At 47.6% G+C, this 15,280-nt stretch overlaps 1 protein-coding gene across 1 annotated transcript in view; it reads left to right on the forward strand.

Annotated features, from left to right (window-relative positions):
• The first annotated feature begins 1,040 nt into the window (after window positions 1-1,040).
• The window catches only part of LOC123758057 (salivary peroxidase/catechol oxidase), a 39,128-nt gene continuing 24,888 nt past the window's right edge, over window positions 1,041-15,280 (forward strand). Inside the window, exons 1-6 of the mRNA XM_069320910.1 lie at window positions 1,041-1,066; window positions 1,205-1,337; window positions 3,823-4,012; window positions 7,719-7,883; window positions 13,156-13,283; window positions 14,915-15,060. Coding sequence (XP_069177011.1) covers window positions 1,041-1,066; window positions 1,205-1,337; window positions 3,823-4,012; window positions 7,719-7,883; window positions 13,156-13,283; window positions 14,915-15,060 — 788 coding nt within the window. The remainder of the gene's footprint in view (window positions 1,067-1,204; window positions 1,338-3,822; window positions 4,013-7,718; window positions 7,884-13,155; window positions 13,284-14,914; window positions 15,061-15,280) is intronic.

Genomic DNA, 15,280 nt, shown 5'->3' on the forward strand with positions numbered 1-15,280 from the left:
GGTAACACCTGGAGTGTCCAGTGGTGGGAGGCGTGTTACCTGGTGTTCCATACCACTGGTACGGAGCACCAGGTAACACCTGGAGTGTCCAGTGGTGGGAGGCGTGTTACTTGGTGTTCCGTACCACTGGTACGGAGCACCAGGTAACACCTGGAGTGTCCAAGGGTGGGGGGGCGTGTTACCTGGTGCTGCCTACCTCTGGTACGGAACACCAGGTAACAAATCTCTCCGTCAGTGTTATCGACCCAACCTCAGTAACGATACAACGTCGAAAGTTTTGATTCAATGTTTGAAAAGAACCTGAGAGATAAATGGAGTGAGAGAAAATTGGAGAGAGGGAGGGAGAAAGGAAGGGGGGGGGGAAAGAAGGAATTGCCAGGGGAAAGCGCAAAGCCATTACGACTACGTAGCACTGGGAAGGGGTCATGATAAGGATTAGGGATGGGACGGAGGGATGGAATGGTGCCCAACCACTTGGACGGTCGGGGATTGAACGCCGACCTGCATGACGCGAGAACGTCGCTCTACCGTCTAGCCCAAGTGGTTCACACATAGAGAGAGAGAGAAACAGCTCTATTATCGACCAATGTTTAGGGACAGTACACTTCGTCAATGTATCAGACTGACCGCGCCCGGCATTATTCTCTATGTAACAGACAATATATCTGAAGTGATAAGTCTATGTGATTTCCTGGTAATATCAGTAACCAAATGTCTCAAATGTTTGTCAGAATGTTACAGTTAACATGATGGTATATACTTTTCCTCTGGTGTTTCAGGGTTACAGCGGCCGCCTTGTTACTGCTCCTGGCTGGCCTGGCTGCTGCTGCTGCTGCTGCTACTGCTGACGACGACGACGCCTCCACGGAGGTGCAGGAGGAGGAGGACGACGGTGGTGCCAACTCTACCGTGGTGGGTGAGGCTGAGAGGGGGAGACGTCAGGCCTACCACCAGCGGCTCCAGGCTTACAGGCGAGTCACTCGGGACACACTTGGTGGTGGAGGAGACGACGGGTGTTAAAGACCAAGGTGCTGTAGCACATGTCCTACACAGGTGCTCTACAGGTGTAATACACACCTGTTGTACAGACGTGGGTGTCAAATATAGAGGGCAAAGAGCGCAGTTAGATACATATATTATACGTCCAGTTGTAAGTTTGGTAGAGCTCTTGTGTACCTCTGACCTCCGCCCTCCTCCCTGGCAGGCCCTACAGCGACCTGTCCGCCCACACGCCCACAGCGTCCTACTCCATCTTCGCCGCCCGCCCCACCTTCTCCAACGCCCACGCCCTGGCCGGGGTCCCCGCCTCACCGCTCCTGCCGGAGGTCAGGCCGGAGGTAAGAGTCACGATGTATACTAGATCATTTTAATTTTGCCCCGAGAGGCGAGTTTATTAGGCAGCGCCACTCATCCTGTGAGTGGACACACCGCCATAGTGACAGTATTAGGCAGCGCCACTCATCCTGTGAGTGGACACACCGCCATAGTGACAGTATTGGGCAGCGCCACTCATCCTGTGAGTGGACACTCCGCCATAGTGACAGTATTGGGCAGTGCCACTCATCCTGTGAGTGGACACACCGCCATAGTGACAGTATTGGGCAGCGTCACTCATCCTGTGAGTGGACACACCACCATAGTGACAGTATTGGGCAGCGCCACTCATCCTGTGAGTGGACACACCGCCATAGTGACAGTATTGGGCAGCGCCACTCATCCTGTGAGTGGACACACCGCCATAGTGGCAGTATTGGGCAGCGCCACTCATCTTGTGAGTGGACACACCGCCATAGTGACAGTATTGGGCAGCGGCACTCATCCTGTGAGTGGACACACCGCCATAGTGACAGTATTGGGCAGCGCCACTCATCCTGTGAGTGGACACACCGCCATAGTGACAGTATTGGGCAGCGTCACTCATCCTGTGAGTCGACACACCGCCATAGTAACAGTATTGGGCAGCGTCACTCATCCTGTGAGTGGACACACCGCCATAGCAGCATGTACAACACTCCCCAATAGGAAGAAAACCCGCTGGGTTGTTCATCCTGTCACTTGTACCCAGACACAGCTGGGACTTGCTTAAATGTCAAGTGAACAGCTCCTCAAACAAGAAGATTAACATTTGTCAACCCTTAAAATCATACGTTATCTTGCGAGTGTAAAATGGGGGACTCTTTAAGAACAGCATCAATATTTGACATAGAGTATTTTCCTTAATCAGTATTGGGTTTAATATTCTACACACATTTCTAATGACTCTTAGATGTTCACATTCTCTCAGGTAGTGGTCAAGGCGGCGTCCGTCACTCTCACCACAGACTCTGTAACTGTTCTCCATAATGTTACTTTTACTGATGTTACCTCTAAGCGGGACACTCGAGGCTCATATGTGTTCCATCATGTCCCTGAATATTAGGTCCTCATCCAATTTTGCCTCTTCCTCCATTCTCAAAAAATATATTGCTTTTACAGTCACTTGGTACTGAGTTATATAGTCAACTGCACAGGCCTCCTTGTCCGGGGACACTTTCGCTTCATATTGACAGACACACTCACTAGGTAGAGTGGTTAATAACCCATCTTCATCTTCAATTGACGGAACCAGCAAATTTAAATTCACAATTGAGAAGGCAGAACGGTGTTCTGCCATTTTCTACACATCATGAGTCATAGAGTCGGTAGGAATTTCAAATTCACTGTATATAGGAAAGCTACCAATGTGTGCTCGTATGTTCAGGTTAAGAGGGCAGTATTGTCTGGAATGGTTCCTCAGAGTCCTCAGAGTTTGCAGTTTGGAATTTTCTGATGATGAAATAAAAAAAAAAAAATATTTGAAATTGGGAAGAAGTTAAAATACCCAAAATCGGTCTTGGATTTCGTGTTTGGTCAAGCAATAAAGACGTTCTACAAACAAGCTCCCAAGTCTAAGCCAGAAATAAAAATTTCGTTGGTATTACCATATTTTGATGGACTAGTACATCTTGCCCCAGCCCTGAAAAAAATTAATATTAACCCAGTGTTCAAAAATTATAATACAGTTAAGTCGAAGTTAATTATGAACTCTCCCTCGTCTGTACCAGGTGTGTACTCCACCCGTGTAATGAGTGTGCATGTGTTTACATCGGCCAGACTGGTAAATCTCTTGCCTCACGTTTAAAACAACATTCATATGCTATTCGTACAGCCCAGCACTCCAGTGCATTGTATTTACATTCCAGTTTACGTGATCATGCTATCGACTTCAAAGAGGGGCGAAATGTTTTGTTAAAAGTAAGGGTTTCGTTGAACGAAATGTGATCGAGTCTCCTCTGATCAAATACTGTAACAACAGCCTTAATGTGAGCCCTGGCATGTACAAATTAGATCCCCATATAAGCTTCAATATAGCACGTCAATACAATATAGTGTAACCCCTTTTAACCATTTAACCCCTTTTTCGTCCCCTTTTATCTATATGTTTCATTCCCCCTTTTTTTTACTTGTATATAGGTCAATAGGTCTATATTCTTATTGGTGGTGAGGTGACCTGCCCTCGCGGGTATGATAAGTCTGCCTTCCACGTTTCTTTCTTCATTCTAAAACTGCTCTCAAGAAGGCCAATTGAGCCGAAACTACACCTGACATCCTTACATGTTAATACAGGTAAAGTTCTGGTATTTGTCTTGAGGAAGCTTCATGTGAGGTGCACAACATGTCACTAAACCTAACCTGGGTTTAACTGTTCACAACCTTTTGTATAACGAGTCCGAGTATAATGTGGAGCTGTTGTCAACGTTTCTAATGTCATGGATTTATTAATTATTATTCACTCTTGGTTAGTTCTACAAGCCGTCCGTGAAGCCAACGGTGACGAAGGTGCCGCCGAGCCACAAGTATGTACAGAGGTACAGCCCGAGCCGCACCCCTGCGGCGGCCAGGCTGCCCTTCCTGCACCCCGGCCACCACAAGAAGGTCACCCCCGTGCCTCACCACCTCCGGCCAGTGCAGCCTCCAACTCACACTTACGGAGGTAATCAGAGTTCCACTGTTTAGTTGGGTTCCAAATCTAAAATTTGTGTCTACACCAGAATAGCCAGATGCCACAGACAGTGGCATCTGTCCATACAAATATTGGAATGGGTTTCAAGGGCGTTACAAGGGAAGGATAAAGGCAACATCATGACTGTGACACACGTCAGTTGACTTATAACGGTAAACCATATTTGACGTTAATTTACAACAGCCATATACAGCCCATCCTCCTGCTCTGTAGCACTTATGGTAACGGTGTTAGGACCATTGTGTATATACTGACGTAAAACGAAATTAGAAAGTAGAAATCTGAACTATTGAGTTGTACAAACCGGAAAACTATTTTTAACTTGAGTTACTTTGACAAACTAAACTAACCTCTCCTAACCTCCCTAGGCCTAATACACGATAGCTAAGGCCTAATATAGTACACATGTGGGCTATACTAGGCCTGGGAGTATTTAAGTTTGTCTTTTAGCTTCATTTATTTTAAAAGAATTCCCTTCTAATCAGTAGACTACTATCTAAAAGTCAAGAACGTATGAATTCTGACTATTGACGATCGTCACAATAGTTACTATCTAAACAAGAGGATTTGTGGCAATATAATAACTCATTAGAGGATGGGTTTCTAATTTCTTTCTTCACTGAAGCAGGAAGTTGAAAAATTAACTCTCCAAAGTTCATTTTTACTTTTTATTGAGTCTGATGCCTAGTGATGTGTTTCACAAGGTCACTCCTCACATTCTCAAAGACAAATTCTACCATGCTTAGCACCTAACCACCATGTTACCTAACCACCTCATATATATATATATATATGAGGCACCCTCCCAAAGACAGCATCAATCAACGTCCCCACATCAGCAGTCGGTGAAAACTCCAACAGCTTCATTTCGACTGAGAACCTACTAGAAGCCATCAAAGCGATATCGGTTGAAACCTTGCGGCACATCCCCAAAGCTGCCCGGCCCCAGGCAGCAGCCAAACTATCCAGCCTCTTGAAAAAGGTTAATGACTCTCCCGGAACCATCCAAGCGTGGCGCAACCTTCTCCTGTTTGGTAACATATGCCTAGCTGTCCCTGCAAGGAGAGACAAATCACTAGCTTCCTCAGTCATTAGGGTTATAAATAGTATTCCTAGAGAGGACAACCAGGTACCCCTCCCCACCCGTGCCAAAAACACCCACCACAGATATGGTATTAAAAACAAAACCGAGGCATCCAAAAACAGAGCAACAGTCAGCAAGAAATTAGAAGAAGGGAACATAGTAGAGGCAATCAGAGTCATCACCAGCGAGGACACAGTTGCCACCAGAGACGCCAATACAACACAAGCCCTGAGAGAAAAACACCCATCCAGAGCCCCACGTGACAACAGTGTTCCACTAGTTGGTGTCATCAGAGCAGAACCCCTGTGTGTGGTCGAATCCGTGGTGCTTAAAGCAGCTTTATCCTTCCCACCACGATCAGCAGGCGGGTTCACAGGACTAACACCCAACCACATCAAACAAATGCTGAACCCTGCACTGGGAGACATTGCACAGGGCCTCCTGGTGAAACTAACAAGATTTTCCAACACATGTCTAGCTGGCAACATACCAGAGACCATACGGCCTCTCTTTTTTGTCGCTACCCTCTGTGCCCTGAGGAAAAAGGATAGAGGAATTAGACCAATAGCTGTGGGCAATTTACTCCAGTGCCTCGTCGCTAAGGCTGCTGCTAGAGCAGTTAGCCAGGCAGCAGCCGACATGCTGAAGCCAAAACAGCTTGGGTTTGGCATTCCCCAAGGGTGTGAGGCAGCGGCTCATGTAGCTAGAGCCTACATTACAGAAGAAAAAACCCTGATAAAACTGGATTTCAAAAACGCTGTCAATCTGGAAAGAAGGGATGCAGTAATCAGTGCGGTTCATTGGCTTTTTCCTTCACTCTACCCGTTTGTAAACTTATGTTACAGCAAGAATCTAACTCTGTTATTTGTGGAACATGAAATCGAATCACAAGGTGTCCAACAGGGTGACCCCCTTGCTCCTTTTCTTTTCTGCCTAGTCATCAAGGAAGTCACCGATAACCTGTCCAGTGAGCTCAACATTTGGTTTTTGGACGATGGTACTCTAGCCGGCTCCCCAGACTCTCTCCTGGATGACATAAGAATAATTCAGGAGCAAGTCTAGGCCTCACCCTGAACTTTTCCAAGTGCGAAATAACCTCCACCAACCAGCACTTAATAGAGCGAATAAAGGATGTTTTGCCTGATATCCATATAACCAACCCTGAGGACAACACACTCCTAGGCGCTGTTCTTGGAAGGAATGCCATCGACGGGGTCCTTGGTAAGAAGATCTCTAACCTGAGGAGGATGAATGAGAGGATTGAAGACACTGATGCTCATGATGCACTTTACCTCATCACCAGATGCTTGTCCCTCCCCAGGCTGACCTATTTTCTTAAATGTTCGCCATCTTTCAATAATATTAAATTAAAAGAGAAAGACAGTTTGCTGAAATCTATGTTAGAAAAGGCCCTCAACCTTTCTCTCAGTGGAAACAGGCCTCCCTTCCTGTCAGACTCGGGGGCCTCGGCGTTCGCACAACAACGCAAATTGCTGTACCAGCGTTCCTGTCCTCTTCAGTGGCCTCTGACAACCTGGTGAAGGAAATCCTACCTGATTACCTAGGTCAACAGGCAGTGGTACAAGATCCCATCTCTATGGTCTGCACCACCAAATGGGTCTCTGTTGCAGGACCAGCACCCCAACCACCACCTTCCTAAGTTCACAAGCAAATCAGCTGCGATCGCGCCATTGTCGACCAAGCAGCTGCGACATACCTAGAAGCTGAGACAACACCACATGACACTGCCCGACTTAGAGCTGTAGCAGCTCCCCATGCAGGTGACTTCCTATTAGCAACCCCAATGTCAGCACCCGGCACATGTCTCACACCACAGGCCGTCCGCCTCGCTGCCCCAATCCACACTGAATATAGGTGTATTTGCAGCGAGGCAGTGGTCGACAGGTACGGCTGGCATGGCCTTCTCTGCCAAAGCACAGGAGGAGCAGAAAAACACGACGAGGTTAATGACATTATTAAAAGGAGCCTTACCACTAATAAGCCTTATGGCTAATTGAAACAACTAGAGACCCTAGAGCTGCCCGTTTCCTCTTGCAGCGCCTCAGCGTGGCAACCCAGAGCGGAAATACACATTGCATCCATGGTTCTTGCCCGCTTTCTGAGGAGCTGGAGGAACTCGACAACCTGTGACACGTAGCCTTGTACCTTGCATGTAACCAATGTTGTAGCCGCTTTTTCTAGAATAAAATTTTAAATAAAAATAATATATATATATATATATATATATATATATATTATCAAGAGCAAAAATTTATTAATTAAACACATGGACAGATGGTGCTGCTCCCCTTTCACTTAAGTCTCTCAGACCTGACACATGTTGGGACACCATCATTCTGAATGAGTTGATGACCAACTTACCCAACAGTCCTGGCTCGTTCGCTCTGTGGTTGACCATTCCTGGCCACCAGCAGCCGGCTTCCTGTACATCGGTGTCTATGCAGTTCCCAGAGTGCTACCAATACATTTTGAGTCACTGAGACTATGTCCATTTTGCATTTTTAAACTGTGAATAAGATTCTCAAACTAATGAGATATATTAATAAATGTTAACCTGACACGTTCCGCCAGCTCCGCCTCCCTACCCTGGACCAGGAGAGTGCCCGGACGGCCTGCAGTGTGTGCCGCTGGTGAGCTGTGCTCCCTGCTACCACCAGGTGGAGAACCAGCCCCAGCTCTCCTGCTCCATCTACGGTGGTGCTGTTGGCGTCTGCTGCCCCGGACAACCCAATAACAGTACGTGTTTATGTCTTCATGTTCTCTGCTGTCTCTTGTTCCAGTGTACTGTGTTCTGCGGGAGTCTGCTGCCCCGGACAACCCAATAACAGTACGTGTTTATGTCTTCATGTTCTCTGCTGTTTCTTCTTCCAGTGTACTGTGTTCTGCGGGAGTCTGCTGCCCCGGACAACCCAATAACAGTACGTGTTTATGTCTTCATGTTCTCTGCTGTTTCTTCTTCCAGTGTATTGTGTTCTGCGGGAGTCTGCTGCCCCGGACAACCCAATAACAGTACGTGTTTATGTCTTCATGTTCTTTGCTGTTTCTTCTTCCAGTGTATTGTGTTCTGCGGGAGTCTGCTGCCCCGGACAACCCAACAAAAGTCCAGTAGATGCTTGTCTTCATGCTTCAAGCTTCATTTTCTCATGCCTGTGTATTTATGCTACGTATATATGTATATATTATCGGTGCGCACGCGAGCGTACGCGAGCGAGGGTGTCAGTCGTAATATAATTTTCTTATCTTTACTTATGCTATCAGCAGATATGTATAATTTATGCACCTATGAGTATAATTGATTAGCATTTCCATATTGTGTGTGTGTGCGGGTTCTTGTAAAGCTGCAAGTATTTGTACTGAATTACAGTAACATTGATCAATTCCCAGACACCTTTGAGTGTTTAAGGAAACAGAACACAGGTAAGATACTGTAAGGACAAATTAGGTGGAGTCAGACGGGTCACAGGAGGGAAGCTGTAGCAGAATGTTGGAGCCAGTCTACTCCATTAATGGATGTGTATTATTGCCGCCAATGTGAGTAGCTTCACAGCCACGGTGGAAGTGGCTAAGAAGCCATTTTGTTCAGCAGGAACCTTTGAGTTAGCTTTCTCTTCTAGAGACATTAATTGATCCACATTATATTCACCTAGTTGTGCTTGCGGGGGTTGAGCTCTGCTCCTTCGGCCCGCCTCTCAACTGCCAATCAATCAACTGTTACTAACTACTAATTATTTTTTTCACACACACCCAGGAAGCAGCTGTCTAACTCCTAGGTACCTGTTTACTGCTAGGTAACAGGGGCATTAGGGTGAAAGAAACTCTGCCCATTTTGTTTCTGCCATCACCTGGGATCGAACTCGGACCCTAGGATTACGAGTCCAGAGCGGTGTCCACTCAGTTATTCGGCCCCCAGATTGTAGGATGTGTGGGTCGTGTTCACGGAGGCTGTGTACACGTGACTCTGTAGCTCTGACAGTCAGGACACTGGTGTAGCCACACTGGGGTCGTGTTCATGGAGGCTGTGTACACGTGACTCTGTAGCTCTGGCAGTCAGGACACTGGTGTAGCCACACTGGGGTCGTGTTCATGGAGGCTGTACACGTGACTCTGTAGCTCTGACAGTCAGGACACTGGTGTAGCCACACTGGGGTCGTGTTCATGGAGGCTGTGTACACGTGACTCTGTAGCTCTGACAGTCAGGACACTGGTGTAGCCACACTGGGGTCGTGTTCATGGAGGCTGTGTACACGTGACTCTGTAGCTCTGACAGTCAGAACACTGGTGTAGCCACACTGGGGTCGTGTTCATGGAGGCTGTGAACACGTGACTCTGTAGCTGTGAGAGTCAGGACACTGGTGTAGCCACACTGGGGTCGTGTTCATGGAGGCTGTGTACACGTGACTCTGTAGCTCTGACAGTCAGAACACTGGTGTAGCCACACTGGGGTCGTGTTCATGGAGGCTGTGAACACGTGACTCTGTAGCTGTGAGAGTCAGGACACTGGTGTAGCCACACTGGGGTCGTGTTCATGGAGGCTGTGTACACGTGACTCTGTAGCTGTGAGAGTCAGGACACTGGTGTAGCCACACGGGGGTCGTGTTCATGGAGGCTGTGTACACGTGACTCTGTAGCTGTGAGAGTCAGGACACTGGTGTAGCCACACTGGGGTCGTGTTCACGGAGGCTGTGTACACGTGACTCTGTAGCTGTGAGAGTCAGGACACTGGTGTAGCCACACTGGGGTCGTGTTCATGGAGGCTGTGTACACGTGACTCTGTAGCTCTGACAGTCAGAACACTGGTGTAGCCACACTGGGGTCGTGTTCATGGAGGCTGTGTACACGTGACTCTGTAGCTGTGAGAGTCAGGACACTGGTGTAGCCACACGGGGAGTCCCGGGAGACAATGGGGCGTCCGTCGCTAATCTTCGCCGCCAGTAACTCGGCTCCGTATCTTCAGGCACGACCAGGCAGCCAGTCACACAATGATGCCTCACATCACACCATTGTTTGAAACTGCAGTTGTCTGGCGGACCGGCGGGTTGTTCCTGTCGGTAGAGCGACGGTCTCGCTTCATGCAGGTCGGTGTTCAATCCCCGACCGTCCAAGTGGTTGGGCACCATTCCTTCCCCCCCCCCCCCCGTCCCATCCCAAATCCTTATCCTGATCCCCTCTAAGTGCTATATAGTCGTAATATAGTCGTATATATAGTGTTATATAGTCGTATAGCCCTGATAATTCCCTTCCCGGCACCACCGTCCCGGACAAGGGATGGATGGAAAGGTCCAGTTGCTATCCTGACAATTTGATATCGCCGCTGTTTAAATATTTTATTCCGATTGACACAAGAGGGAAGACACGAGGAAGGGAAGTATGAGGAGAAAGTGCCCAGCCATTACCACTATATAGCACTGGGAAGGGGTCAGGATAAGAGTTCGGGATGGGACTGGGGGAAGGAATGGTGCCCAACCATTAGGACAGTCGGGGATTGAACACCGACCTGCATGCAGCGAGACTGACGCTCTACCGTCCAGCCCAAGTGGTTGGGCACTTAGGCTGTACAAGACATTTTACTGCAGCGACAAGTGAGAGCTGCGGGGAAACAACCTTTACACATAGACAAAAAGAACCTTCGACTGCAAGAAAGAAAGTTGTTATTGAAGTGTGCAAGTGTCAGGTGCCTCTGGCCTACGGTGTCTACGGTGTCTACGGTGTCCTCGGTGAGGGGGTCTGACAGCTGGGTGGACAGCGCTCGCGATTCGTAGTCCTGAGGTTCAGGGTTCGATCCCCGGTGGAGGCGGAGACAAATGGGCAAAATGTTTCTTTCACCCTGATGCCCCTGTTACCAAGCAGTAAATAGGTACCTGGGAGTTAGTCAGCTGCTACGGGCTGCTTCCTGTGGGTGGAGGCCTGGTCGGGGACCGGGCCTCGGGGACACTAAGCCCCGAAATCAATCATCATCATCTCCAGATAACTCCCCAACCTCTCCTCTTACACATTTACCCGTATGGCCGAACACTGACGTAATTTGAAAATGGAAAAAAGATAAAATAAATTTGGGATTTTTCCCCCTAAAACAGTAAGTTAAGGTCCTGTGGTTGGTTAGGAGAGCAGGAAATTCTTCTAAAGTTTCAAAACATCATGTATTAAAAGTGTCCCTTCCTAACCTAACAGACTAAGATGGAGACCAAAACAGAAAACGGGACAGTACATCACTTTCGTCAGCCGATTTCATCTCAAATTACGTCAGTTTTTGGCCATAGCGCGAGCGCATACGAGCGAAAAGCGACGTTATTTAGAGAGGATGGGATGTCTAAGTATAGAGACGTTATCTCCAAAAAGATATATATGCTTTTGGGAAATTTCAACACAGAGCGACAAAAATCATCCGAGAACTATGTCGAATCTGACATAGGAACACTTGAGGGCCGCAGGGCTAACACCACCACAAACCAGATATGACAAGGCTGATCTCGTCGATACCTTCAAAATAGTGAACAATTTGGAGGATATTAATCCAGACCTCTTGTTTAACAGGTCAAGTGTTACACATACAAGGGGGGGAGGGGGGGGGGGTTGGGGGAGGGGACGAGCTCAACCAGCCACAGTGAAGGACTGAACACTGGGGACGCTGGTCACCCACTCGGGTATAAACCCACGGAACCGCTTACCCGCAGAAGACATAAGCGCCATGACATTACTTCTGTATAAAATTTAGCTGGACAAAATTATCAGGAATGGAGGAGCCATAAACAAGTCAACCTGTCCTCTTAAAAAGACCGTCGCTTTTGGCGGTTTACCCGTATGGCCGAATATGGACGTAATTTGAAAATGAAATAAAAATGAAAATAAATTTTGGATTTTTTTTTCAACAACAGTAAGTTAAGGGTAAACTGGTAGATTAGGTGGGCAGGAAATTCTCCTATAGTTTCAAAACGGTATGAAAAACGTTAATGAAAACTTTCCTCTCCTAACCTTACTGAGTAAGCCGGACGACTCAAACAGAAAACGGAACAGAACGTCACTTTTGTGAGTCGATTTCATTTCAAATTACGTCCAAATTTGGCCACAGCGCCGCGCATACGGGAGGAAAGTGACATTATTTTTCAGAGGACGGGTTGTAGCCCCCGGCTTCCTGTCCCGTCGTGGTCAATGGAGAGAGGAGCCGTTAGGTAAATTTAGGTAAAAACGTGATGTAAATGTATACATCTTAACTCGTACTCTGGCAGCCGTTATCTTGAGATGATTTCAGGGCTTAGCGTCCCCGCGGCCCGGTCCTCGACCAGGCCTCCTTTTTGTTATACATCCCCTGAAAGCACCCGGACACAGCTGTCTAACTGCCAGGTACCTATTTACTGAAAGGTGAACAGGAGCATCAGGGTGAAAGGAACTCTGCCCATTTGTTTCAGCCTCCACCGGGGATCGAACCCGGAACCTCAGGACTACGAATTCCGAGCGCTGTCCACTCAGTTGTCAAGCCCTTTTCCGTTCAGGGCGTTTAATTTCTTCGAAATTATCCCCCCCGTGTGACGCCCCCCCCCCCGTGTGACCCCCCCCCCCCGTGTGACGCCCCCACCCCCGTGTGACGCCCCCCCCCCCCCGTGTGACGCCCCCTCCGTGTGACGCCCCCCCCCCGTGTGACGCCCCCCCCGTGTGACGCCCCACCCCCGTGTGACACCTCTTGTGTGACGCCCCCCCCCCGTGTGACGTCCCCCGTGTGACGCCCCCCCCGTGTGACGCCGCCCCGTGTGACCCCCCCTGTGACGCCCCCCCGTGTGACGCCTCCCGTGTGGCCCCCCTCCCCGTGTGACGCCTCCCGTGTAACCCCCCTCCCACAGAAGATGTTAAGATCGATCACATTATTATAACAAATTAATTTATAACAAATGTTTTTGTCCATATATCCTAGTGAGGTGATGTATGTGTTGAGTGTCGTGAATAATGAGGTAAAGAGTGTGTGACTCTCGGAGTTATATAGTGAGTGTGTACTGAGGGCCGCCTCCTCCTCCACCAGGGAACCTCCGCCAGCTGTTCACGGCGCCGGTCATCGAGGTCCCTCAACTGGGCTTCAGCGAGAACATCATCGACGAGGCTGCGAGGGTCGGCCTCTGGCAGCTGGCCGAGAAGGACCTCCTCGAGCGGGTACACTTCTCCCTTCACGTCCTCCTAAGACACTTCCCCCGTAGTGTGAAGATAATAAGATAGGAACAAATCCACAAAGGCCGTGACGAGGGTTCGAACTTGCGTCCGGGAGCATCCCAGACGCTGCCTTAATTGACTGAGCTACGACATGGTCAAAAGAATGGCAACTAGGATTTTACACAATTTCCCCATGGGAATTACTCCCTTTAAAATCTTGGTTTGTGTCTCGGAGAGGCTGCAGGATCCATGTAGGGTCAGTAGAACTTCTGGTTGCAATTCTTTTGACCATGTCGTAGCTCAGTTGATTAAGGCAGCGTCTGGGATGCTCTCGGACGCAAGTTCGAACCCTCGTCACAGCCCTTACGGATTTGTTCATTTGATGCATCACGCTATTGTGATTTCTGTGTGTAATAAGACAGGATCATTGTAATGATATTCCGCCCCTCTGGGAGACCTGACTTAAAGTTACCTCTGCTAATGTCAGCCAAGTTTTTCCTCATTTTGGAATGTCTCTGTTTCTGTATTGTTACTTAAGAGTTTGTGAATGTGCTACTGTATATATATATATATATATATATATATATATATATATATATATATATATATATATATATATATATATATATATATATATATATATATATATATGCAGGTGTGGCTGGAGTAAACAGGTGTGGCGGAAGTAAACAGGTGTGAGCTGGAGTATGCAGGTGTGGCCGCCAAGGGTGAGACAAGTATTGTGGGCAATATTCTGGGAAAGTTCACCAGCTGGCCAACGGTGTCTTCGCCTGCAGGCTTCCTGTCCCCATCTATTGGAAGCATAAGATGAAGCAAAATATTCCTGGTAGAAAGGGCTACTATGAGCTTACTAAAGTCACCCATATATATAAACTTTTCAGTTTTCTTCTATAACAAGCTCAAGCTTTTGATGGTAGACTCCAGTAAAATTCTCTCGTACATTAAAATGTTTACATAATAATTTAATAATGATAATTTGAATTGATACAAAATACATCTCAAACATGATACAATGGACTATGTGTTGGTAATATTGTACATTGTATACATTATTTAAGGCCACTAATTGGCTCGTTCAAGACTACTCCTTATTGTAGTCACCTAAACTCATAATATTAAACGTTAATAATTAATTTTGCTAGGAGCAGGAAGCCTGTGTATATACATATATATTTTAACGTATGTATCGAGGTTCCCCTCAGGTCGCACTAGTGACCCTCCTCAAGGGTGCAGCCTCACAACAATTTAACTCCCGGGGACCTATTTACTACTAGGTGGAGAGATGCATTAGGTGAAAGAATGCATGCCCAACTATATCTGCCCGAAAATCGAGCCCGGGGTCCCGAATTGTGATTCGAGAACAAAGTCAGCTGTAGCAAGAGAGGCCATAACCACGTCTAACCTACACTTGAAACACTCCAGATACCCCCCCACGTCAATTACTCCGTAATGTGTTCCAAAACTCAACGGCTCTGTTGCTTAAGCAATGTATACTCAGGTCTTTCAAACACACCAACATTGAAGGATGAACTAAATTAGTTAAAAGTATTAACTTTTTCTTTATAATTAGGATTATGTTTAGAGTAATAAGTTGTAGCGTGACCCGCCCACAGGAGCTGCGGGCCCGAGGCATCCAGGTGGCCAACTACACGGACCCGGCCTTCGCTCACCTTCAGTTCTTCAAGACCTCGCCCCTGGCCATCCACCTGGCCCGCGGCGCCTTCGTCAACGCTGAGGCTGGAGACTTTCTCATGACCAAGTGAGTCTTCCTTAACTCGCCGCTTACTCATCTAATTCCACTCAACAAATTATTAATTTGCGTGTGCGACATGTGAAGTTAGATGGTGACAGACGATGGGAGAGGCCTCATCCACTGATGAGGATTGCAGCTTTATGGATAAAAATGATGAATTTAATGATGTAAACGCACATCACGATGGCTACTTCACCATGACGACGCTGAGGAAGCTTTACTGTGG

Source organism: Procambarus clarkii, chromosome 1, assembly GCF_040958095.1.
Source record: "Procambarus clarkii isolate CNS0578487 chromosome 1, FALCON_Pclarkii_2.0, whole genome shotgun sequence".
In the NCBI taxonomy this organism is placed as follows: domain Eukaryota; kingdom Metazoa; phylum Arthropoda; class Malacostraca; order Decapoda; family Cambaridae; genus Procambarus; species Procambarus clarkii.